Raw genomic sequence first — 27,403 nt, 5'->3', positions numbered from 1 at the left:
TGTGGCTATAGATTTTATTCTGAGCAAGCCAACCTGGTCAGGGCCTAGGTGTTGACCCCCTGATCTCATGCTCTGAACTCAAAGTAGCAGTCCCTCTTTTGCCGTTCTTGCGGGGACACCCTCTTCCCCGATGGGAAGGTCTGGTAGGTCTTCAGGTTCTCAGGAGAGGATCTTAAAAGGTACCACTTCTGTCTTGGGCTCAGAGGCGGCCTGGATGTGAAGATAGAACCAGTGTCGGGCAGTGTGCCTGGAGGGAGGGCAAAGTGTGCCCAGCCACAGCCCCACACACCCACTCTCAGCTCCCCATTGGGTGCTCATCAGTAAAGAGCTGATAAGTCACCCTACCTTGAGAGAAAAGTGACTTGTGTGTGCATAGCGGTACAGTTGTTAAGAATGAGGAAACAGGAGTCAGACAGACCTGGCATGGATTCTGGCCCTATTTCCTACTGGAAGTGTACCCACGTAAACATGGACTGCTGGTGGTTTCACCCTCTTAGCTCTGTTCTGAGGAGAAAAGGAGGTAATGCCTATGAAGTACTCATGATAACACCAGGCAAGGAGTAAACACTCATGAGTGTTACAAAAGGTGATAGTGGTGATAGTGAGGATGGTGATAAGAGTAGTGGTGATAACGAAGTTTATGGCAGTGATAATAGTGATAATGGTGAAACTGATGGTGATGGTGACAACCGTGATGGTGATGATCGTGATGGTGGTGATGGTGATGGTGGTGATGGTGGTAATGGTGGTGATGGTGATAGTGGTGATAATGATGGTGGTGATGGTGATGATCGTGTTGGTGGTGATGGTGATGGTGGTGATGGTGGTAATGGTGGTGATGGTGATAGTGGTGATAATGATGGTGGTGATGGTGATGATCGTGTTGGTGGTGATGGTGATGATTGTGATGGTGGTCATAGTGATGATCATGATGGTGGTGGTGGTGATGGTGGTGATGGTGATGATTGTGATGGTGATGGTGATGATCATGATGGTGGTGATGGTGATGGTGGTAATGGTGATAGTGGTGATAATGATGGTGGTGATGGTGATTATCATGATGGTGATGACGTGATGGTGATGGTGGTGATGGTGATCATCTTGATGGTGGTGATGGTGATGATCTTGATGGTGGTAATGGTGATGATCGTGATGGTGGTGATGGTGATGGTGGTGATGGTGATCATCTTGATGGTGGTGATGGTGATGATCTTGATGGTGGTAATGGTGATGATCTTGATGGTGGTGATGGTGATGATCGTGATCATGGTGATGGTGATGATCGTGATGGTGGTGATGGTGATGGTGATGATCGTGATGGTGGTGATGGTGATGATTGTGATGGTATTGGTGGTGATGGTGATGATCGTGATGGTGGTGATGGTGATGATCGTGATGGTGGTGATGGTGATGGTGGTGATGGTGATGGTGATGATCGTGATGGTGGCGATGGTGATGATCGTGATGGTGGTGATGGTGATGATCGTGATGGTGGCGATGGTGATGATCATGATGGTGGTGATGGTAATGATCATGATGGTGGTGATGGTGATGATCTTGATGGTGGTGATGGTGATGGTGATGATCGTGATGGTGGTGATGGTGATGATCGTGATGGTGTTGATGATGATGATCGTGATGGTGGTGATGGTGGTGATGGTGATGATCGTGATGGTGGTGATGATGATGATTGTGATGGTGGTGATGGTGATGCGTGATGGTGGTGATGGTGATGATCTTGATGGTGATGGTGATGGTGATGATCGTTATGGTGGTGGTGGTGATGATCATGATGGTGGTGATGGTGATGTGTGATGGTGGTGATGGTGATGATCTTGATGGTGATGGTGATGCTGATGATCGTGATGGTGGTGGTGGTGATGATCGTGATGGTGGTGATGGTGATGATCTTGATGGTGGTGATGGTGATAATCATGATGGTGGTGATGGTGATGATCTTGATGGTGATGGTGATGGTGATGATCGTGACGGTGATGGTGATGGTGATGATCGTGATGGTGTTGATGATGATGATCGTGATGGTGGTGATGGTGATGATCGTGATGGTGGTGATGGTGATGTGTGATGGTGGTGATGGTGATGTGTGATGGTGGTGATGGTGATGATCGTGATGGTGGTGATGGTGATCGTGATGGTGGTGATGGTGATGATCATGATGATGGTGATGGTGATCATGATGGTGGTGATGGTGATGATCGTGATGGTGGTGATAGTGATGATTGTGATCGTGGTGATGGTGATGATTGTGATCATGGTGATAGGGATGATGGCAATGGTGGTGATGGTGAGGGTTATAGTGGTGACAGTGATGGTGGTGGTCATAGTAGTGGTGGTGACTGGGATGGAATTGCATAATGAGAGAAAAGAACTGGCCCCAGGCAACAGAGCAGATAGCTGAGCTTCTTATCCCTAACCACCTGGGTAATGTTCCATGCCACGCAGGAAGCTTCCAGCAATGCAGGCTGCCAGGCAATTTGGAGAAGGAAAAGAACTGGGAAGCCCAGTTCCCTGCAACTTCAGGAAGGTCCTATCCTGGGAAGATCTCAAGAAGAGATCTGTCCACAGGAAAGATTTGCTCTCTCCAATGACACACTGGGTCAGCACTATCCCAAGTGGTGGGAGTGGCCGACCCAGAGTCTAGAGTTCACCACAGGATACACAAATTTCAAGCCTGGCCTCCAACCAGCCGGGCCTCTTACCACAGGCCCTTGAGGCTAACACTAAGCCTCAGTTCCCCTATGTATAAAACAAACCCAGTTTCCTACAGGCACTCCTAGAACAAGTAAAATCCGTGTCTTTAAAAACCATTAAGCTGTATAAAAAGCTGCTGCTTTTTATCTGCAACATGATGATGAGGCTGGGGCTCATGAGGGTCAGTGAGACTTGGAAAACCAGGATCTGCTTGCTAACCTCCTAGCATCCCTTCCCCCAACAAAGAGACGAAGTTGTGATGAAGGCGGTACCTGCTGGGAGGCTGGTGGGCCCACAGCCCAGGCACCCTACCACCACCTCTAAGACCACAGGACACCTCGTGGTGGATTCCTGGTCCAGTGCCTGGGCAGCCGGAGGGACCATTCAGCAAGGAAAGCCCTAGTGAAAAGAGCTCTCCAGATAAAGGCAGCTGTGAGCTGTGACTATCATGAACTTACATATTTTCTTAGCTGGACAATTGGACTTTCGAGATATTTCCAAGTCCCTTGAGAGGGAATCTATCCCCACTCCATCCCAGGCTGCCTTTATCTGGGAGAAGCTAGGGAACATCCCTATTTGGTGTAATGCCCTCTATACCCTCCAGAGGGCAGCAGCTCCCCACTGCAGCTGCAACACGTTTGGACCCGTGCAGGAAGAGGATGCAGCGAAGAGTAAGGGGTTTCCCCCCAAAGCTCGGGGCGCACTGGGTGAGGAAGGTGCCTTTTCTGATTCTGTTCATTCCTGGCCCTGGCATCCTGCCTGAGCCTGCCGGAGCTCGAACGCCCTTGCTTTGCAGGCAGGCACTATGGGGCCTGGTAATTAAAACTCAGTTGGCCTGGGGGGGGGGGCAGATCCTGTGTTTGTGGAGGGAAGGAGGAAAGGAGGGAAAGTACTCACAGGTCGGTGGGGAGGGGGTACCGTTCAGATTCCCTCAAAGGCAGCACAAAGTAGGGGACCCTGGGCACCACGCCGGTCTTATCTCTGTAGTACTTCCGGTGCTCCTGTGCCATCTGCAGCTCGACCGAGGAAGAGATGCCAGGTTGTTAGGGAACAGAAGTGACCTGAGGCGCCTGCAGCCCGTAGCACCCCTGGGTGCGTCTTCAAAGCTCCCGGGTCCCTGGCTCAACTGCTAACCAGCTAGTATCCTCTCTGAGCCTGAGTTCCTCCTCCAAGGGGGTAATGGTGCCTCTACGCCAGTTTTGCTGCAGAGAGTAAATGAGACAAGGGCCAGCTAAGACCAGATACAAGCCCCAGCTGAGCAGGTGCACCACACCTGCTGTCCGCACAAGCGCAGCGGGAGCTTGGCATGTCCGCTCCTCCTTCTCCTCCCCTCCTGGACAGGGCATGTTCTGTAAGAGCCAGGATGGAGGGAAGGGCTGTCACAGACTCACAGATGGCCCCACGGTTCCTGGGAGTCTGCCCCTCTAGAAGCAGCCTTACACATTGAGTCCCCGCCCTGGCCCCAGGTGTTCTGTGTCCTTGCAACCATGCTGGGAGAGATGTAAGGGAAGGTGATGTAGAGAGGAGAGTTCCAGAAACATAGCATACAACAAGCCCTTACCCTCCCCCTGGATAAGAGCCGGCTCCAGCCCCTCTGTACCCTAGGCCCGCCAAGGACACTTCCTAAGCCAGAGGAGCAGGACAGAGCACTGAGGGGGACCTGTTGTCCCCCCCCCAAACAGTTTGGTGCAGTCTGGGCAGAGGCTAGCTCGGGGCGCAGCCTCCTAAAGGCACCTTGGGGGCTGAGGTCTAGGGGGAATCAGTCAGTGGATGGACCAGGGTAGGGGGCTTCAGCAGAGACTTTGCTCATGAGCGATTCATCCTGTGGGGGAATCTTCAACCTCTAGCTCGGGTAGGAAGTGAGCAGGGATCCACAGCAGGAGAACAGGGCACCATCATCCCTGAAGGCCCCCAGCTCCACTGACAGTGGGAAGAGCAGGGACCGAGGTCTGGAAGTCCGGAGCCCAGCCCTCTCCCCCTGCCAAAACTCGCCAGGATCCCCACTGACTCAGGGACCCTGGAGGGGCAGGGCTTCACCATCACTCCTCCCCATGCAGCGCGGGCAGCAGCGCACCTGGTAGAAGTTGGAGACTTGGCTGGAGCGGTGGCTGTCCAGGTTGAAGCGGGTGTAGCTGGGCATGTGCAGCCAGCGGTCCCAGGTGCGCGAGCGGTCAATCAGCACCATGTTGGGATTGGGGGAGAAGATGGTGGGGAAGTGGCCGCCTCTGCCGAGGGGGGTGTGGCTCTTCTCCAAGGCTGCATTGCGGTGGTCCTGGAAGTACTTGAGGGTGGTGTTGCCATAGGTGGAGCCGAAGGAAGAGTCCACACCTGGGACATGGCCTTGGTACCTGCCCCAGGGTGGAAAGGGGTGAGGATCAGTGAAGGGCTCCAGGGCTAGTTCCCCAGAGGCCCTTAAAACCAGAGGCTAGCTGTCCCTCTGGCTTAGAGGGGGCTCCTCCGGTCACTGACCAGCTTGGGGCTTTGGGCAGGGCCAAAGGGACAGGACTCGGGGCTTCTTCCTTTGCACGGAGGTCTCTGCCAAGATGTTCATCTTCCAGGTCAGGGGCCTTCCTGGGACCACAGCACCTGGGTGCCCCTTGGCCTGCCTCTAGGAAAGTCAGTCTTCCTCAATGGGCCTCCACTGACTCAGGGGTCGGTCTGAAATGCGGGAGGCCTCCCCCAGCTCTCACATTCTGTGGCGATCTCATTATAGGGTAGAGGGAATGTGAGAACAAAGCGGGTCTGCAGCTGCTAAAAGCTGCGGGTGTTAGATTTGTCAGATGGGAGCCCTGGGTTTCAGTGCTGCAGCCTCACCCCCAACACCACAGCTTCAAGAGCCACAGCTATTCAGATCAGAAGCACTGAGGGCCTGGAGGGACCCCGCCGCCCTCCGCCCCACGGCCCAGCAAGAGAGACAGGAGATGGTGAGCTGAGGCCCTCTCAAGACCTTTGGCTACTTGAGGCTCCCACAGAGAGGGACCGGCACCGGCACCCAGAGGGCACGGGCAGCTGACCTCTGGCAGATACAGGAAGGGGCAAATCTCTTCCCACCTGTATAACCCTCCAGCCCCGCACTCCACGCCCTCTGAGGTCTGATTTTGCCCTATGCTGACACTGGATTTGCTCCTGACAATGATTTTCTTGCTGCTAATTGGGGGATTGGGCCCTTCTGCAGCACTGGGCATTGCTGGCCTCTCCCTTCCAGAAACCCTGCCCTTGGTTTTCATTACCCTATTTGCTCATTTTCTCTTGGGTTTCGCCCATATCCCTGATCATCCCTTCTTGGTCCCAGGATCCCCCTCTTCTGACTGCCCTCTGACCTGATGGTACCATCACCAGATCTGCACCCATCTTTATTTCCAGCCGGGGGTTCTCATCCATTGCACGCTTGACATCTTCCTTGGGTGTCCCCGGGCAAGGTCTCCCACCCCAACCTGACCCAATGGACTCAGTGAGGAGTCCCCACTAGCTGTCCAGGTGAGAAACCTGGGCGTCCATCTCACATCCAATCAGCAGCTTCCATAGCTCCGCCTCAACACCCAAGCCAGCCATTCACCTTTCACCTGGGCAGTAGCACCTCAGCACTCTCGCGGCACTCACATCCCACTCCCCAGTCCATTTGCCACACTTTGATCAGACTGCACATTCCAAAGGCAAATCTGTAGCAAGACCCTCAAGACTCTCGCTGTCTCCAGCCTCAGCGGCCAGCCTACACCCCAGGCCTAAGGAGCCACTGCGGTTCTCTGGGTGCATCTGCTCCCGTGCTCTCCCCTCTCCCTCCCCGTCCTGGGCTCTTCCCCCTGTGTCTTCTGACATCAGGATGTCAATCCTATTCACCCACCCATCTGCAACCCTTCTGTTGCCTCCCAAATACTTAATAGTCCAAATCCTAGAGTCCTTTAAGCACCGCCACCTCTCCTGGCCCTGGGTGGGTACCTGCTCTCTGCACTGTAAGATCCCTTCCACGAGCCCCATCTTTGTGCTGTGACTGTCCTTAGGTCTCCGTATCCTCCACCAGAGGCCGAGCTCCTCGGGGGCAGAGCTCACTTTTGTGTCATTGAGTCTCAGTGCATCTCTGGCACATGCTATGTGGGGAGGACACTCATCATTTATTAAACAATGAAAAGCCGTGTGGATGGCGTGCCTATGCTACCAATGACATCTGCAGTCAGGCCTATACGCACGAACCCTGAGGACCAGTGGCCAGCCTCTACGAGGCTTGATGTCCTCCTTTCTCTGGAGTCCTGACCACATGCCACAATATTCCCAATGAGGCCCAGGAGGTGCCAGGAGCCAGCTACAGCTGCAGCATCCCCGCCAATACAATCCAGGCACTGTCCTGCCCCGAGGGCTGAGAGGTTGGTGCCTCGGAATCTCTGGGAGCTGTCTCAGGCCTCGGTTTCCTTGCCAGCAGGACAGCTGTTGGCCTAGAATTAGGTAGTGATGCATGATTCCCTTCTTTGCATCTTCAGGAAAGAGGTAAGGAAGCTAAGCAAAGACTGTGATAGCTCTCTGTGTTGCTTTCCACTGTAAGCAACTAACTAGAATCCTTTCTGCGTTCTGGTCCCAAGCACCCCTGCCAGCTGAGCCTTCCTGGGCCCTTCCTAGGCCAGAGCAGGAAAGGAGGGTGTAGAGCCGGCCATGGAGGGACCCCGCCACCAGCTCACTGCCTTTCCCCAGCCTCTCTCCCTCCTTTTTGACACCACAGGTACAATGCCCTTGACACTACCACCGTGGTGGTCCTAATGCTTTTCCCATGCCCTCAGAGCCCTTCCTGGGGGGCTCCTGCATCCCCTGCTGACCACCATGCCTCCTCCTGACCTGAAAAGATGTGGGGGGTCAGAAGTCCTCGTTGACTGTTCCTGTGAGCCTGTCTGGTCACCTTGGCATCCAGGGGGCAGCGTCCTCCTCTCTGCATGGCCTGCTCCCTCCTGGGTCTGGAGCCCACCATCCTGCCACACCTGAGGCCTCTTCCCCTCAAGCATCTCTCTCTCTCTCTTTCTCTTTTTCTCATCCTTTCTGTCTGCCATCTTCTTTTTTTTTTTCTTTTTTTTCTTTTACGTAGGGTCTCACTATGTTGCCCAGGCTGGTCTCAAATTTATGAACTCATGCGGTACTCCTTCCTCAGCCTCCTGAGTAGCTGCGGCCACAGCAAGCACCACAAGCCCCACCGTCTCTGCCATCTTTACTGTCCCCTGCCCTCTTGGTGTCCTCCCACCTTCCTAGAGACTTGTGCAAGCCTTTCCCAGCTGGCCAAGTTCTGCAGCACCCCTCACTGCTGTCTCACACGCAACCTTGCCCCTTCCTTTATTTTCTAATCTCTCCAAGAAAATACCATGGACCTCCTGCCTTTATTTCTTCAGCTTCTGCTTTTTCTTGACCCACCTCCTTCAGCCTTCTGACCCGCAACTCAAATGTGAACCTCTAATTTTTAGTTAAGACCTTATCAGGTCACCCAACATCCTCAGTTCACAGTCTCTGCAACGTTTTTACCGATGCCAAAACTCATTTGGAAGAAAACATTTCCAAGAAGTAGAAGCAGAGTTCCTGAGAAGACTGTGTGCTGTGAGAGAAATTTCCTAGAAATATAGATTCAGGGAGTTGAGAAGTCAAAGACAATGTGAACATGGAGATTCCGCTTCCTTGTCTCCTAAGTCCTGGTGTAGGGAAGGGCCATGCTGCCCTTGCTCTAGGGCCTTGCAGGTGGAGGACATGTGAGTGGTGAGTTAAAGGGGAAATGGAAGGCTCGTGGGCTGCCCCTTCCTCCTCCTCTTTCTCAGGAGCAAGGAAGTACACATTGCCCTTCCATGCTAGAAGTTCTGGGTGAACAGGCTCCAGCCCTGCCTGTCACATCTGGGCTTTGGTAGATCTAGGATCCATTCTCTAAGGCAGCTCTTACTCTCCCCATTAGCTCAGAATATAGGGAACGAAAGATGAGATACATGGTCATCAGGTGTTGCCAAATTCCAATGAAAAGAGAAAGCCACAGAACAAAACATAGATACCTGCCACATTCTGCCGAGAGGAGAGCATGGCCCAGAAACATCATACCTGCATGTGGTCAGCAGATACAAGGCGGGTCCTTCCCTGGCAAGGAGGAACTCGGAAAATAAAGCTCTCACAAGAAGCTCTCACATAAAGCTTCCCCATAAAGCTTCCCCAACACCTTTCTCAGTGACAAAACCCTGCCAACCAAAAGGTGATTGCCAAGAAAAATAAAACCGAGTGATATAGAACCCCCGTGAGAACCAGGGGTGGTGATCTTCAAATCTATTCAAGAAAGGAACTAGGAATAGCAGGCAGGTGAACCCTGCTTGCCGAACAGAGTGTAAATGTTATAAAACCTGTCAAAGTAAAAATAACTGAAACAACCCAAATTGGGGGGTGGGTGGAGGGGAGATAGGGGTTTGCTCGCTAAGAATGCCTCCAAGCCGTCAAGCCACGGCACCAGAAACGGAAACATGTCGTTAAAAATGTGCAGCATAATGACTCTAACCCTCGCAAGGCTTTTATTCTCTCCTCCGCCCCCTTTAGAGAGAGGGATTAATATCTCTCGTGATGAGTTGACATTTATCTGAAGACTACCTATTCTTCCCTTTTGCTTCAGTTTCTTTCTCTTAAGCTCTAGTGAGATTAAATTTCACACTTTTGATTTTCAAATAGCAAATATGGTATGATCATATTTTTATAAAATTGCTTTCATCTAGCTTTATATCTAGCCCTCCATCCAATATTTTGTTTGTTTTTGGATTTGGTACTGGGGAACCAACCCAGGGGCTTTCTACCTTCTAGCTACACCCCCCCCCCCAGCCCTTTTTAGTTTCTATTTTGAAATAGGATCTCACTAAGTTGCTGAGAACCTCACTAAGCAGCTGCAGCTGGCCTTAGACATGTGATCCTCCTGTGTCAGCCTCCTAAGTACTGAGATTACAGGTCTGCACCACCACACCCAACTCTCCATACAGTCTTTTGTCTGACTATACACATACAGACCCCGAGTAAAGTTCATCAAACAGTAACCCTGGTTAATGCTGGGTATTTGTGCTCACGGTGACTTGTTACTTTCTACTCTTTATACATATCATTTTTTAAAAGAATCTGATGGCATTAAAAGTCACTTGATTGGGAGCCCAGACACAACGCTGAGGCCTGGGAACACCCAGCTCCTCCCTCACTCATGGGCCACGGTGCCACTAGGGGCACGTCCTGCATGCAATGCTGCGCCAATACCAACCAGCTCCAACCCACGTTGGGCCAGAGTCCAAGCTCTTACGCTGCTCCATGCAAGGAGGGAAGGCCGTTCCCGTGGTGGCGACTGAGTGAGCCCAGCAAAGGAGCTTCCCGTGGGATGAGGCTTAGAGGGCCACTCAGCGCTTGGGAAGAGTGGACAGTGGGTCTGGCCACCGCCCTGGCTCATCTACTGTTGGTGCTGCCCCAGGGTCCTCATCTGTTTTCAGGGACCCACTACTTCAGGGTGACTTCATCCATGCAAGACCTCAAACACCTCCTGCACATTTCTGATGCCAGATCTGGGTCTCTGGCCCCAACTATTCTCCTGGAACCACAGCCACCAGCCTAGCTGCTGCTCGCTCAAAGGCGCCCCAGGCCCAGCTGTGGTATTCAGTCCCGGGTCCTGGAGCACCCAGGCCTCTGAGCCTAGCAGAAGTTTCTTTACCTGGATGCTGATCTCTTTCTGTGCCTGGGCAGATGCCTCCCCTCGGCACTCTCTGTTGTCTTCCCTGGCTGGACCCTGTACCATCAGGGTTATCATCCATAAATTCACATCCAAGGCCACAGGCATCTCCCTCCTCTGCTTGTCTGTTCTCCCTGACCCTCCACGTCTGGCACAGGACAAGAGCTCAGTGAATGCTTGATAAAACAGGGAGAAGTCCAAAAGCCCCAGGAGCATGATGACCTGGAGCACAGGGGCCCTGGAGAGCTAGCTGGCTGTCAGAGCGCATGAGACACCCCACCCACAGGGGCGGTGAGCTCCAGAGACGTGACTTGCTTCTGTGATTCTTCTCCTCGCCACCCCCAAGCTCCCTGCCATGCTCCTCCTCTGCTCTCAGAGCTTTTCCACCCTCTGAATGCCAAGATATTTGCATCCCAATAGAATAGAAGCCCTCTCCTCCGCACCCTGGAAGTTCTGCTTGACTTCCCTTCAGAACCTGCTGCTCTGGCAGGTGTGCACGTGTGCATACGTCCATCCATATTCACGTGTTTTTTTTTTTTTAGCACCCAGTAGGCACATCCTGGCAAGCTAGCTCTCTGGCCCTTGTATGCACCTGCATTTGCCAGCCCTAAGCATAACCCTGGTGCAACTCCCTGGTGGAGCCTTCTCCAGCCCTGTTTTTGTTGGTCTTATGGCAGGCCTTGCTGGACAGCGTCAGAGGGGATTTGCAGATTTTATAACTGGGCACTGAACAGGTTGGATGCCATTATCACAGCACCTTCCTGACCCCAAGTCTCCATCCACCTGTACACACACAAGTTAGGAGACGGGCCCTGGGCAAAGATCACATGTGGATTCTAAAGCCCACTGTGAATTACTGCGTGTTCAGGCAGCCATCCCTTCCCTGCCTCTTAATAGCACTGGTTGGCCCCATAGCTAACATTAAAATTAATTACCATGAGCCATCAGGGATCCCATGAGCAGCCTTATTAACTAATTAACTTGTTACTGTCCCCCATTCCTCATGCAGCCTCTTCTCTACGACGCCTCCTACTGCAGACAGTTCTGATCAGATCTTTCCCCTGGGCAGAACCTGCAAGGGCTCCCTGCTGCCTCCGAAATTAAGAACAAACTGGGCCAGCTGCTCGGGGCCTCCTGACTTGGGCATGTGTGAGAGGTCTCTCCAGGCTCGCCTTTGCTTCATAGTGCAGGAGCTTTTCCGCTCTGGCCATGAGACCATTTGCTGCTTTGAAAGCAAGTCCTGCAGGAACCTTCAGCAGGAGCCTCTGCCCGAGCCGGCCCCTCCCCCACTGTGATCTTACCCATCCTGGGGGGACCTTCCCAGCACCCTCCTTTCCGTGGAGCCTCTTCTGACCCAGCCCCCACCCTTTCACTGGTCTTTGCTCTTCCTGCCTCTCTTCCGTCTCAGTTCACCCACTATTGTATTTGTAATGACCTGAGCCCTTCGGGTATTATTTCTTTCTGAAGTATAGACTCCCCTGGGGAGAGAGGGCTAAGTTTCACCCTACTTGCACACTCCCATTCCCCCCACCCAGTAGATGCTCTGTAAATGTATGTTGGGTTGAATTGACAAATGGAGGCATGATTTCATGAGCTGGTCTTTCTTCCGGAAAGGAGAAGCCTTGTGATAAAGACCAGGTTCCCAGGGCTCTGGGCCCTCTGTTCATAGGAGCTTCTCCCATTCCTCATGGTTGCAGGAGAGGCACCCGTTACTATGAACCACCCAGCTCCCTTGACCAGCTCGGAGGTGAATTCTGGGGAGGAGAAGGGGTGGCCGTGGGGCAGAGGTACCGAAGAGCTAAGAGACCCACAGGGTTTGTGGATCCAGGGGAGAGAAGGCAAATGAGGGGTTCCAGGCACCCAGGCTGCCTCTGGGGGATCCAGGATGGGCAGGGCCTGGAGGCAGAAGGACAGGAAGAACTTTAGAATTTATTTTTCGTTTCTGCACTTTGGGCTTGAATCAGGCCAGCTCTGCTCAAAGTGGCTTCCAGTGCCTCTGTCAACCCTGGGCCTCGGAGTGGGGGCTGCCGAGGAGAATGGCAGGTGTGGGAAGGCCCCACACTGGGCCCCCTTGTTAAGATGCTTAGAAAACAGGCCCACACCAGCCCCCTCTCAGGGTTCTTGTTCCTAATCACTTGGGAGGGTTAAGAACTCCTGATGCCTGCCCACCCCAGGCGATTACATGAGAATCTCTAGATGGAGCCTGAGTATCTGTTAAAGCTCCCCAGAAGAACCTAATACTACCGCCTGGGTGCACAGTCTCTCCTACATCCTCTGGGGAAGATGAATGGCCTTTGTTTCATACCCAGGACCTACTGGCCTGTCTCAGGCAGCACCTCCAATGCCAAGGCCTGGGCTGGAAAGGAAGTGGCTTCGGGGATGCACCTGCTGGCCCTTCTCCCCTAAGAGCGAGGCCCAGGCCCGAGGAAGTGGCAGAGACAGGCAGTGTGTCGCAGGCCAGCTTCCAAAATGGCCTTGCTCAGTTTATCAGCTAAATTTTTCCAAGTCTATTGTTTACCCAAAAAAGCCAGTATTCAAAACTAAAGTTATAGCCAGGCGTGGTGGTGCAGGCTTATAATCCCCGCACTTGGGAGGTGGAGACAAGAGGATCGCGCAGGTTCAAAGCCAGTCGCGCTGGCTTAAGAGACCCTGTTTCCAAATAAAAGTATAAAAATAGGTCTGGGTGTGTAGCCTGGAGGTAGAAGGGTTTCCAGGAACCCTAATCCCACCAAAAAACAAACAAACAAAAAACTAAAGTTATAAACAAATCATATTGAAAGCAAAGATAATAAATGTACAAAACTTAACACTTCCTAACCATTATATTGCATTTTACTGTTGTCTATTTTCTCACCATTATTTATATCTACTGAATCTTATAGTGTAAATACAGCTATCATCCCCCTTGCCCATGGGGGATACAGTCCAAGACCCCCCCTAGTGGATGCCCAAAACTTTGGATAGAACTGACTTTATTCCCGGAGGTCCGGGCCACAAGGCCCCGACCCCGGGCGGTTGGGCGGGTGCAGGCGGGGCACTCTTAGGAGACCCCTCCACCCGGAAAGAAAAAAAATTTTTCATCGCTACTGAGTGCCTGATCCCACATCCTCCCCAAACCACACATGATCTCTTCTCTTATTAAAAAAAAAAAGGGGGGGGGACGAAAAAAGAAAAATATTCGAGAGGAGTTAAGATGGCCCCGGCGGCAGCTAGAATATTGGAGATGCAGACAAAACATATCCATCTGAACTAGAACTTTTGGAAAAATTCCCAGAGAAGGAGGACTGCTGCTTCTCTACATCGTTAAGAATCCTGGACATCACCTGTAAGGAGAGAGTCTAGCGGAGACCTAGGAGGAATGCGGTGGTGGCAGCAGTGGCCGAGATGGCGGTGGAGACTTGGATTTGGGAGAGGCAGACATCTGATCCAACCCACCCTGATCCTCTGAAGAAATCACCCCAAAGGTCGAATGCTACTGTCGCACATGCTCAGGAACACTGGACGTTGTGCGGTATGGAAAAAGAGCTTGGGAAAGATTTGAAATGGTGGAGGCAGTCTCATTGGCAGCGGCAAGTACTCAGGGGAGGCAGAGATCTGACGTAATATACCTGGAACCTTTTTTTTTTTTTTTTTGTGGTACTGGGGTTCCTGGAAGCCCTTCTTCCTCCGGGCTACACTCCCAGACCTATTTTATATTTTTGAAACAGGGTCTCTTACGCCAGCACGGCTGGCTTCGAACCTGCGCGATCCTCCTGTCTCCGCCTCCCAAGCGCGGGGATTACAAGCGTGCGCCACCACGCCCGGCTTACCTGGAACTTTTGAAGAAATTACCTCAGAGGCAGAATACTACCACCACATACCCTTGGGAACGTGGGACAACCTGCTGGGTGAAGAGGGTGCTGAGATCGAAACCTGCAGAGGGATTAGGCCAGTGCCGGGGCCATTGAGGCTGGGATCGGAGCCTGCTGTGAGGCAAGGCCAGTGCTGGGGCCTCTGAGGCCTGGATAGGAGCCTGCCGAAGAGTTAGGCCAGTGCCGGGGCCAGCAAGGCTGGGATCGGAGCCTGCTGTGAGGCAAGGCCAGTGCTGGGGCCTCTGAGGCCTGGATAGGAGCCTGCCAAAGAGTTAGGCCAGTGCCGGGGCCAGCAAGGCTGGGATCGGAGCCTGCCTTGAGGTATGGCCAGTGCTGGGGCCTCTGAGGCCGGGATCCGAGCTGCTGAGGGGTGAGGTCAGTCCCGGGGCCAACAAGGATGGGATTGGAGCCTGCTGTGAGTCAAGACTGCTACTAAGGCCTCCGAGGCAAGGATCAGCGCCAGCTGAGGGGTTAGGCTGGTGCCGGGACCAGCAAGATCGGGATCAGAGCCTGTCGTGAGGCAAGACTGGTGCTGGGACCTACAAGGCCGGGATCGGACTCTGCCAAGGGGTAAGGCCGGTGCCTGGGCCAGCGAGGCCGGGATTGGAAACTTCTGTGAGGCAAGGACAGAGCTGGTACTTGCGAGACCAAGATAGGAGCCTGCCAAGGGGTTAGGCCAGTGCCAGGGTCAGCGAGGCCGGGATTGGAGCCTGTCATGAGGCTAGGCCAGTGCTGGGGCCTCTAAGGCTGGGAGAGGAGCCAGCTGAGGGGTTAGTTCGGTGCGGGGGCCATCGAGGCCAGGATCGGGGCCTCCCATGAGACAAGGCTGGTGCTAGAGCCAGTGAGGTGGGGCTCAGAGTCCTCAGGGTGGCCAGGCCACTACTGGGGCCATCAAGAGTGGGATAGGAACTTGCAATGCGGCATGCACAGAGAAATGGCACAGAAAATAAAATCCAGATGCTTCCCCTAATTAGCAAGAACTAGGAGGAAATGGGGTACAGGAAGAGGTTGAGTAGTAGAAAGGGCCCTATTGAAAAGCAATTAAGAGGATGGAACCTCTTTAAAACTCAGGAGGTACGTAAACAAATGTATTAAAGATAATCACCAGTCAAGCATGGGATCAAGGGAGGGGGAGGGAATGGGATGGGGATTGGATGAAGGCTTATTGGATGATATGTGCTTGTATATCCTCTCAAGTCTTGTATTCCAAAGTGATGTATGATTTAAAAAAATAATTAAGAGACTTCCGGGAAGATGGCGACAGAGAAAAGCAACACCTACGAGTCCCGCTAACAATCGATCTTTATTACCACAAAACCAGTGCCTTTCAGAGCCAGAAAACACCATCAGCAAATAAATAAAAACAGTAAATACAAAGGCCAGAGAAAAAGAGGGCTGGAAAAATGAGACACCAGAAAGAAACCAGCCCACAGTGCCGCGGCCACCACCGCGGCGCAGAGCGATCAGAGCCATGGCACGGAGCGGCCAGAGCGGCCAGAACCACGGCACAGGCTACATCTTCCCTCACAGCACCAGGCTCCAGAGAGGAGGGAGACTCAGAATGGAGCTCAAATCCAGAGAGGAGGTACGCCAGCCTCACGGCCTAGGACACAGTAGCAGTGCCTTACTGCCGGCAGCAGCGGTGAGTTCACTGGACAGCTCCAGATCAATGCACTCAACCAGCCACCAGGCGCCAGAGAGGAGGGGTGGACAGCAAGCCAAGGTGAGCAGCTGCTGAACAGCTGGGCGGCAGTCAGCAGTTTTTTCAGCGCAAGGAGCATCTAAAGCTCCCAAGGGCGGGGTTCAGCACACCCCGCAGGGACTCAGCAGAGCTCAAAACCAGAGAAGAACTATGCCAACCTCACAGCCGAGGACGTGGCAGCAGTGCCTTACTGCTGGTGGCAGCGGCGAGTTCACCGGACGGCTTAAGACCAACGCACTCAACCAGCCACCAGGCTCCAGAGAGGAGGGGTGGACAGAGAGCCAAGGTGAGCAGTTGCTGAACAACCAGGTGGCAGTCAGCAGTTTTTTCAGCGCAGGGAACATCTAAAGCTCCCAAGGGCCGGGCTCAGCACACCTGGCAGGGACTCAGGGCGGAGCTCAAAACCAGAGAAGAAATACGCCAGCCTCACGGCCGAGGGCATGACAGTGGTGTTATATTGCCTACGGCGGCAGCCGCAAATTCACCGAGTCCACTACAGCTCCATCAGCACACTCAATAACCGTGAGTCAAATTGCGGCCCCTAGGGGAGAAATTCCACTACTGCACTCCCAGGGACTTGCGCAGATAGTCTCCCTGGGTTGGGGATTTTAGCAGTCCAACCCAGTGGGGGAGTGGCGGTGGCAGAGATATCACACCAAAGTCACAACTTCCTGCTGGAAAATGTCCAACCTGGCACCCACCACAGTCTAAGCAGCCTCAATTGACTCCTTGGGTGTGAGACTTTGCGATACAACCCAGTAAAGGAGTAGTGGTGACTGAGATACCACAGACTCGAGATCCAGAGCACCTTAAGTGAACTCATAGTGCCCCAGGGAAGAACCCAGAGAAGGCACAAACTTCCAAAATCATGGGAAAGAGAAATAACAATGGAGCAATGAATGCCCACAACCCCACAACATCAGAACCTGATAACACAGAAATCCAGAGATCTCTAGAAGATCAAATCAGGAAAATAACTTTAGAAATAACAGAGGACTTTCGAAAAGAATTCAGAGAAAGTCAAAAAGAGATAAAGGATGCAATCATTGAAATAAAGGCCTCAATTCAAAGTATAAACAACAGATTAGACCACATCGAGAATAGAATCTCGCTTCTTGAAGATGATCGCTCCAAAAATGAACGCATAGTTTATAATTTAGAAAAAAAAAATCCGACAGCAGGAATCTGACATTGAAGAAATATGGGCCCATTTTAAGAGAGCTCACCTAAGAATAATTGGAACAGAAGAGGGAAAAGAAGGTGAAACCAAAGGGATCAATAATCTCTTCAAGGAAGTAATAGCAGAAAATTTTCCAAACACAGAGCAAGAGGTCGATACACAGGTCCAGGAAACTTATAGAACTCCCTTTAGACAGGATCAGAGAAGAGGATCCCCACGCCACATAATTGTCAAAATGACTAATGTGGAAGCCAAGGAGAGACTCTTAAAGGCAACAAAAACAAAAGGCCACGTGACATTGAGAGGCAAACCAATTAGAATCACTCCAGACTTCCCAAACCAAGTCATGAAAGCCAGAAGGGCGTGGAGTAATATATTCCAAACTCTGAAAGAAATCAACTTCCAGCCAAAATTTCCTGCCCAGCAAAACTATCTATCAAATTAGATGGGGAAATAAGAAGCTTCCATGACAAACAGAAACTGAAGGAATTTATGTCTTCAAAACCAGAGCTAGAGAAAATACTCAAGGAGATTAACTGCAAAGAGGAAATGGGTAATACACGTCAGAACCAAAGAAACAAGAATTCCCATCCAGCAGACAACTAAGCAAAGAAGAATAAACAGTATCTCAAACAGAAATAAGATCTTAACATGTTGGGAACTAAAAATTATCTCTCTATAATCACACTGAATGTAAATGGCCTCAACTCCCCAATAAAAAGACATAAAGTGGCAAAATGGATTAAAAGCCAGAATCCATCCATCTGCTGCTTACAAGAAACACACCTTACAAGTAAAGATAGGAACAAACTCAAGGAAAAGGGCTGGAGCAAGGTAATCCATGCTAATGGTACTCCAAGACAAGCAGGAGTAGCAATTATGATATCAGACAAGTTAGACTTCAAACGCAAGCTTATTAAAAGAGACAAAGAAGGTCACATTTTACAGGTAAAAAGAATAATCCAGCAAGAGGAAATAACAATAATCAACATCTATGCCCCAAACATAGGGGCAGCTACTTTCATAAATCAAACTCTTTGTGACATGAAGTCACACATAAATCCCAACACAATAATACTGGGAGACTTCTACACACCTCTCACAGTACTAGACCGATCTTCCAGACAAAGGGTCAGTAAAGATGCCTCAGAACTAAAGAACACCATTAATCAAATGGACCTGTTGGACATATATAGAATATTTCACCCAACTACAGCAGAGTTTACATTTTTCTCAGCTGCTCACGGAACCTTCTCCAAAATAGATCACATCCTGGGACACAAAATGAGCACTAGCAATTTAAAAAATGTTACATACTTCCCTGTGTCATTTCAGACCACAATGGAATGAAACTAGAAATCAACTATAGGAAGACCCAGAGAAACAACATAAACATGTGGAGACTGAACACCACACTTCTGAATTAAGAATGGGTCATAGAAGATGTAAGAGGTGAAATCAAGACATTTCTAGAAACAAATGAAAATAAAGATACAACATATCAAAACCTCTGGGACACTCTGAAGGCAGTATTAAGAGGAAAATTTATAGCACTGAGTGCTCCCATATAAAAAACAGAAAATCTTCAAATAAATAGCCTAACGACACACCTCAAAGCCCTTGAAAAGCAGGAACAATTGAACCCCAAAGCCAGCAGAAGACGGGAAATTATTAAAATTAGAGCAGAAATTAATGAAATAGGGAATAAAAAAATACAGAAAATCAACAAAACCAAAAGCTGGTTTCTTGAAAAAATTAACAAGATTGATAAACCACTAGCCAACCTAACTAAAAAAAAGAGAGAATCAACCCAAATTATGAAGATAAGAGATGAAAAAGGAGACATTACTACTGACAGTGTAGAAATCCAGAATTATCAGAAACTACTTTGAAAAACTATACTCCAACAAAATGGAAAATCTGGAGGAAATTGACAACTTCCTGGATAAATACAACCTTCCTAAACTGAGTCAAGAAGATATAGAACACTTAAATCAACCAATAACAATCAAAGAGATTGAAACAGCAATAAAGAGCTTGCCATCAAAGAAAAGCCCAGGACCAGATGGTTTTCCAAGTGAATTCTATAAAACCTTTATAGAAGAGCTAACCCCAATACTACTCAAACTATTTCATGAAATAGAAAAAAACGGGACTCTCCCAAATACATTCTATGAAGCCAACATCACACTAATACCCAAACCGAATAAAGACAGTTCAAGGAAGGAAAACTACAGGCCTATATCTCTGATGAACTTGGATGCAAAACTATTAAACAAAATACTAGCAACACGCATTCAAACCACATCAAGAAAATCATACACCATGACCAGGTAGGGTTCATCCCAGGGATGCAAGGCTGGTTCGATATACAAAAATCAATCCATGTAATTCATCATATAAACAGAATCAAAGAGAAAAATCACATGATCATCTCAATAGATGCTGAAAAAGCATTTGATAAAATTCAACATCCATTTCTGATAAAAACACTGCAGAGAATTGGAATAGAAGGAACATATCTCAACATTATTAAGGCAATCTACAATAAGCCCACTGCCAACATCATATTAAATGGGGAAAAACTTCAAGAATTCCCCCTAAAAACTGGAACGAGACAAGGATGTCCATTATCACCACTTCTCTTCAATATAGTACTAGAGATTCTAGCCAGAGCAATAAGGCAAGAAAAGGAAATCAAAGGAGTACAAACAGGAAAAGAAGAACTCAAGCTTTCACTATTTGCAGATGACATGATACTATATTTAGAAAACCCAACAAACTCAACCAAAAGGCTTATAGAACTGATCAACAAATTCAGCAAAGTATCTAGATACAAAATCAATCTTAAAAAAATCAGAAGCTTTCCTGTACACCAACCATAAATCCACTGAAAAAGAAATTCAGAAAACACTTCCACTCAGGATCTCCCACAAAAAAATAAATTACCTAGGAATAAACTTGACCAAGGAGGTAAAAGATCTCTTAAAAGTAAATTATAAAACACTAAAAAAAGAAATCGAAGAAGATCTTAGAAGATGGAAGGACCTTCCATGTTCATGGATTGGCAGAATAAATATCATTAAAATGGCCATCCTCCCAAAAGTGATCTACAGATTTAATGCAATGCCCATTAAACTACCAAGATCATTCCTCACAGACATAGAAAAATCAGTCCTTAAATTTATCTGGAAGAACAAAAAGCCCAGAATAGCCAAGGTAGTTCTCAGCAACAAAAAACCACTCAGGAGGAATCACAATACCTGACTTTAAACTATACTACAAAGCCATTGTAATAAAAACAGCATGGTACTGGCAAAAGAACAGATATATAGACCAATGGAGCAGAATAGAAGACCCAGAAACAAGTCCACACACTTTCAGCCAATTGATTTTTGACAAAGGGGCCAAAAACATACACTGGAAAAAAGATAGCCTCTTCAACAAATGGTGTTGGAAAAACTGGTTAACCATATGCAGAAAACTGGAAATTAATCCCACTTTTTCACCCTGTACAAAAGTCAATTCACGATGGATCAAAGACTTGGAAATTAAACCAGAGACCTTGAAGCTCCTTGAAGAGGGCATAGGTCCAACACTGCCACACATAGGCACAGATAAACATTTCCTCAACAAGACCCCAAAGGCACAACAAATTAAAAGGAGAATCAATACATGGGATTGCATGAAACTGAAGAGCTTCTGTTCAGCAAAGGAAACTGTCAAGAACCTCAATCGAGAGCCAACAGAATGGGAGAAAATTTTTGCCACCTACACCACCGATAGAGGACTAATATCTAGAATATACAGCGAACTCAAGAAACTCAACACTAAGAAATCAAAGCATCCAATAACAAAATGGGCAAATGAACTAAATAGACACTTCACAAAAGAAGAAATTCAAATGGCCAATAAATGCATGAAAAAATGCTCAACATCACTGGCAATCAGAGAGATGCAAATCAAAACTACCCTGAGATTTCACCTAACTCCAACTAGAATGGCAATCATTCAAAATACAAACAACAGATGCTGGCGAGGATGTGGAGAAGTGGGAACTCTAAGACATTGTTGGTGGGATTTCAAATTTGTGCAACCACTTTGGAAAACAGTATGGTGAATCCTCAGAAGAATGGGAACAAATGTACCATTGATCCAGCAATACCACTTCTGGGTATCTACCCAAAAGATAGGAAGCCAAACTACCAAAATAATGCATGTATATCTATGTTCATAGCTGCACAATTCACCATAGCCAAACTATGGAACCAGCCAAGATGTCCATCAACAGATGAATGGATTACAAAACTGTGGGATATGTACACAATGGAATTTTACTCAGCCATCAAAAAAAAAAACAACACAATTACATCATTTTCAGGGAAATGGATGGAACTGGAGGACATTATGCTAAGTGAGATTAGTCAGTTACAAAAAATAAGAAATCAGATGCTTTCCCTAATATGTGAGAGTTAGGGAGAAATGGGGCATAGGAGGAACTCTTGAAAAAGGAAATCCTATAGAGGAGCAAACAAGACAACCTAAAGGAGGAGAAAGGAGGGGGAAAGAGGAAAATCGCTAAAACACACAATGTACTTAAACATATCGAAGTCAATCACTAAGCCAAGCAAGGGAAGGAGGGATGGGGAGGGAATGGGGTGGGAATTGGGTAGGGGTTAATTCAGCGATGTGTACATGTTTGTACACACAAGTTTTTTACCCCAATATGATGTTTGAATATAATGCACCAATAAAAAAGTTTAAAAGAAAAAAAAGTGAATAGTTGTGTTTCCTCATCTGTGTGGAAGCTAGAGAGAAATTGGGTAACAAAAGAGACCTCAGATAAAAAAATAATAATTAAATTAAATTAATAAATAAATAAAAGAACTGACTTTATGTATACTGTGCTCTTTCTTGTGCATACATTCTGTTATAAAGTTTAATTTATAAATTAGGCACATTGAGAGATAAACAACAATAATGATAAACGGAATGATTATAAGAATATACTGTAATAAAAAATACTTAAAACCTAAAAATTATTTATTTCTAGAATTTTCCATTCAGTATTTTCAGACCATGGTTGACCTTGAATAATTGGAACTGCAGAAAGTAAAGCCTGGATATAAGGGAGTCCACTGTCTTATCTAATGGGGTCCTGCTGCACACCCCACCCAACTCGTTTAGGGACACCACGTCGGTAGCTTGAAATCAGCCCTGAGGGGTATGGATACCACAGGTACGGGTGGAGGGTTTTTCTTCCAGGGAGCTAGTTATTAAACACCAGGGGGTCTGTGAGTCTATTGTACAGGGATTCTGGGATCCAGGCACAGACCCCTCTGTGAGACCACCCTCCTGAAAAAGAGCAAATGTAAAGCACACTGATTTAGGGTCCTGACCTAAACCCTGAGACCCAGCTCAGGAGCAGATGTGACCACAGCTGCCAGTCCAGACAGAGAGAAGGAGCAGCTGATAGGAGTCCCCCTGCCCTCGCTCCTGGGGAGAGCTGCTGGGCAGGGGCTGTGGGCACCAGGGGTAGCAGCAGGCTGGGCGTCATGAATTCACTGAGAGCCTGTGGGGCCTGGTGGGAGGCAGCCAGGGAAGGCTGCACCCAACCCTCACCTGCAGGCAGGAGGCAGACTCTCACTGCGGCCATTCTCATCCCTTCAAAGCCTCCCAACCCCAGAGTCGGAGCCAAGAGCACCCTGCACGGTGCAGGACAGTACCCAGCTAGGCATGTACGGGTACTACCGATGGCAAGATGCCTGGGAGATATGTCACCTAGGAACAGCAAAGGACAGAATAGATCGCCCTGGCCAACTGTCTCAAGACCAGCCTCGCCATGGTCTACCACTCCTGCAGAGTCTAGTACCAGGCCCGAACAGGGGGCTTGAACTAATGACCATAGCTAACAATTATCAAGTGCCAGGCTTCATGCATTTTAACTGATTAAGCCTGTGTGTGTGTGTGTGTGTGTGTGTGTGTGTGTGTGTGTGTGTGTGTGTGTGTGTTACTGAGGCATGAGGGGGGTGCTCAACCACTGAGATAAGCCCTTAGCCTTTTAATTTTTTTTATGCTATCCCATCCATGAATTCTTGCTTTAATTTCCTGAGCTTTGGGGGGGCTTATTGAGGAAGTTTCTACCTGTACCTATATGTTGGAGCGTCGGCCCTATTCCCTCTTCTAGCACTTTCAAAGTTTCTAGTCTAATTTCTAGGTTTTTAAATCATCTTTTGAGTTGACTTTAGTGCCTTCAGTAAAGATTGGCTAGTTATAGATACGGGGCTTTGTTTCTGAGTCTTCTGCTATGTTCCATTATTCTATGTGTCTGTGTTTGTGCCAATACCATGCTGTTTCTATTACTATTGCTTTGTAGTATAACTTGAAGTCAAATACTGTGATGCCTCTAGCATGGTTCTTATTGCTGAGAATTGCTTTGACTGTTCTGGGACTTTGGTTTTTCCGTATGAATTTTATAACTGATTTCTCTAAGTTTGTGAAAAATGAAACGGAGTCTTGCTAATGAGCAGAAGCTGGCTTTAAATTTGCAATCCTCCCATTTCAGCCTCCCAAGGTCTGAGATTTCAGGTGTGTGCCACCGCACCCAGCCAGATTAAGTCTCCTTCAACTTACATAACACTAACCCCATTTAACAGATAAGGTGAGGCCCAGATAACTTGCGAGGAAAGGGTAGAGTCAGGGCTCGAAGCCAGGCGGGTTGCTCCAGAGCCCATCCCTCCGTGTCTACTCCATGTCCTCACTTCTGACTGAGGGTAGTGTGAGAGGCTGCGTGAGGGTTTGGGGACACACTGGGGTGAGCTGGGGTATAGAAAGCACATAAAGGCTTGGCTGGAAAGCTTGCTTGCTGAATGGCCTTGGGCAAACTATTCATTCCTCATCTGGATTGATATGAAAAAAATTCAGCATTTTTATGGGTTAGGGGTGTAGTTCGGTATTAAAGCACTGGCCTAGTATGTGCAAGGCTCCGGGTTCAATCCCCAGCACTGCAAAACAAGGAAAACTTAAAAATGATTTGTAACAGGGCCAGCCAGCACAGTGCCTGTATGCATGGGTGTTTGTAGTGCTACCTCCGGGCACCAGGGACGTGGTTCCAGCCCAGCACTACCATCGCCAGGCAAGACCCCAGAACCTCGGTGTCTGCCTATGGGGGAGCAGGGGTCCCGCATGGTCTCCGAGGTCCTTACCAGCCCGAATAGTTTCTGCCTCTATGAATAAACCTGAAAGGGGGTGATTTGAGCATCACGAGAGACTGGCTGCACTGTGAAATCTGTGATTAATGTTTGAAAAGACACGCAAAAATAACAATTATCCAAGCACGGTGGGGAATCTTGGATTCTTTCATTAAGTTAACAAAATCACCAATGAGGTAGCATGCAGAAACATAAAGCAACTTGCTTCATCGTTGGTTGGTGGGAATCTTTAAGGACAGCATGTTGCTCCCAGAAAAAGAGAAAAAACAAAAATCCAGATGAGCACGTGCCAGACACACTCAGCTGCTCAAACCAGCCCAGGCCAGGCTTGGAGCTGTATTTATGACATGTGTTAGCACCGTTTCTAAGTCAATCACAGGACAGGATGCCTGCTGCCGGGAGCTGCAGACAAGTGGTTGTAGCCAGAGAAGTGTCCTGGAAGTTGCTCCTGAAACCCGCTGCTCCCGCCCCTTCCAGACGGAGAGGGGAGCCACCAGGCAGGGTTTGCAGCTGCCCCACGGGCAGACAATGGTCAACCAGACTGTGGGAGGCTTAGTGGGAAAAAAAAATCTCAATGTATAAAACCAAACCTCATGGTAAACACCCAGATGTGCACAAAACACCACTAGCCAAGGCAGCAAGGGTGGATTTTAACAAAACCTGAGTGTTCACACCAGACTGGGAGCCCCGCGCAGGGCAGCCGCCGACTCGTTTCTTTGTCTTACTGGCATCTTTTTTTTTTTTTTTTTTCAGTACTGGGGATGGAACCCAGGGGCATTCTACCTCCAAGCTATGCCACCAGCCCAATTTTTTTATTCTTTATTTTGAAACAGAGTCTCACTGCATTGCAAAGGGCCTCACTAAGTAGCTGAGGCTGGCCGCGAACCTGTGATCCTCCTGTCTCAGCCTCCCAAATGCTGGGATTACAAGTGTGCGCCACCACGCCCGGCTCCCCAGCATCTTAATACAACACCTGGGACACCCCAAGTACTCTGCGCTGAGTGCTCAGCTTCCTAAGTGAATGTCTAAATGAATGAAGCTATGGACAGGCAAATCCTAAGTCTCCTTTCCCCACACCCCTGGCTTGGCTGCAGAAAATTTCAGTGACTTTTCCTGGTGGGAACCAAAGTGGCTTTTGAGCCGTCCAAGACCCAGGGAAAGGTCCTGTCCACAGATGGGCTGGGGAAATACTAAAACCCCTAGGTACAGCTACTTTTGCATGCACCGTCTCTGGAAATGACGTTACTACAAGTCCTCCGTGCGTGCAAGATGTACGCAGGGGTCTTCTCATTTTGCAGTCTTTTCAGTTTGCAGGAGAGAGTATGTATTTTTCTTTCTCATTTGGAAGTTGTCTGGACAACTCTTAAGAAGTTAATTTCATTCTCTCGTTCCAGAGCAACCTGCTAATACTGGGCCAACTGTGTTGGTGACTTCGCTGAAGCCCATCTCTACCCTCTATGCCCTCCCTGACTGGTAGGAGGGTTACGACAACCTTATACCCTGGAAGAAGAGGTGGGGGCAGAAATCAGACACTTTAGAAGAAAGGCCAAAGATTGGGAGGGAGCCATCAGGCTTGCATTTTAGATGTTTGGAGTTTGGAAGCATCCAGAGAAAAGAAAAGGAGGGCTCGCCCTGCATTTGAAACCGCTAAAAGCAAGGCAGTGCTCAGGGCTGAGAAGCTTCCAAAAAGAAAGTTCTGTCAACAAAATGACCATCTACAAATTTGGGTGTACGGTATACACTATCATCCATCAAGTATTGGCACCCTACTCGGCCAGATTCTTTCAGCTGGCACCCACCAGGCCTGTCTCCATCCTTCAACCCAGAGACACAAATCTCACCTGAATCCTGGGTGCCCACAATATCCTGCTCCTTTGTCTGGGACTCCTTACACTCTTTTTTTGTGTGTGTGTGTGGTGGTACTAGGAATTGAACTCAGGGGCATCCTACATCCAAACTGCACCCCAGGTCTTGTTAATTTTGGTTTTGAAACTGAGTCTCTAGCCGGGCGTGGTGGTGCACACTTGTAATCCCAGCATTTGGGAGGCTGAGACTGGAGGATCATGGTTTACGGACAGCCTCAGCTACTTAGTGAGGTCCTCTGCAATTTAGTGAGACCCTGTCTCAAAATAAAAAACTAAGGCAGGGGGTTCCATCCCAGACCTCCCTACCAAAAAAAAAAAAAAAACTGAGTTTCACTGGATGGCTTAGTGTCTCACTAAATTGCTAAGGCTGTCTTCCTGCCTCAGCTTCCTGAAAACTGGGATTACAGGTGTGTACCACCATGCCTGGCTCCTCACATTCTTTTTTTTTTTTTTTTTTTTTTTTTTTTTTTTGGAACTGGAGATGGAACCCAGGGGAATTCTACCTCCGAGCTAACACTCCCAGCCCCATTTTTTAGTCTTATTTATTGGTGGTACTGGAACCCAGGGGCTTTTCTACCTCCGGGTTATTCTCCCAGACTTATTTTATACTTTTGGAAACGGTCTCACTGAGTTGCTAAGGGCCTCACTAAGTAGCTGAGGCTGTCTGTGAACCAGGATCCTCTAGTCTCAGCCTCCCAAATGCTGGGATTACAAGTGTGCGCCACCACACCTGGCTTCCTCATTCTTGATGCGGACTCCGGGCTACTGCCTGACGTGTCTCATAACCCCAAAGCCCACAGAGTCTCCTGTGCTCAGGCTCCTGCAGTGCGAGGTCCCATTATCCAGGGTTGGTTCTGCCCTGTTCTCAGCAGAGGACCTGGAGCTCCCCCAAACCTCTGCTCACACACTTGCCCAATCAATGCCTGCTCTGAGCGCCTGGGAACCCCCAGGTAGGCCAGGGAGCCTGGTGGAACTTTGGCGGGTTCCTTCAAGCCCCGATGGTGCACGCAGGACGGGGTTTGGGCCACCAGGGCGGGCGCATCCGGAAGGAGGGGCGGGGCGCCCCGCGGGCTCTGGCCCTCGGGCTCGGTGCGCTCGGCTGCGCGGCGGCTTACCCGGGCATGAGGCTGGGGGGCACGTAGGTGGCATTGTACTCGGTTAGTAGAGTGCCGGCGCTGCGGGAGGCCAT

The 27,403-nt window shown here is 49.2% G+C and overlaps 1 protein-coding gene across 1 annotated transcript; it reads right to left on the bottom strand.

The window, feature by feature from the left end:
• Window positions 1-65: 65 nt before the first annotated feature.
• CIMIP2C (ciliary microtubule inner protein 2C) lies at window positions 66-27,403 on the bottom strand (the record flags this gene model as incomplete). Its single annotated transcript, XM_080712077.1, has 4 exons — window positions 66-210; window positions 3,610-3,722; window positions 4,787-5,060; window positions 27,330-27,403. 4 exons carry the CDS (start codon window positions 27,401-27,403, stop codon window positions 66-68), a joined length of 606 nt encoding a protein of 201 aa, XP_080568203.1.

The sequence above is a fragment of the Muscardinus avellanarius genome (genome assembly GCF_963383645.1).
Source record: "Muscardinus avellanarius genome assembly, chromosome: 15".
NCBI lineage: Eukaryota > Metazoa > Chordata > Mammalia > Rodentia > Gliridae > Muscardinus > Muscardinus avellanarius.
This window is presented reverse-complemented; position numbering and strand designations above follow the sequence as displayed.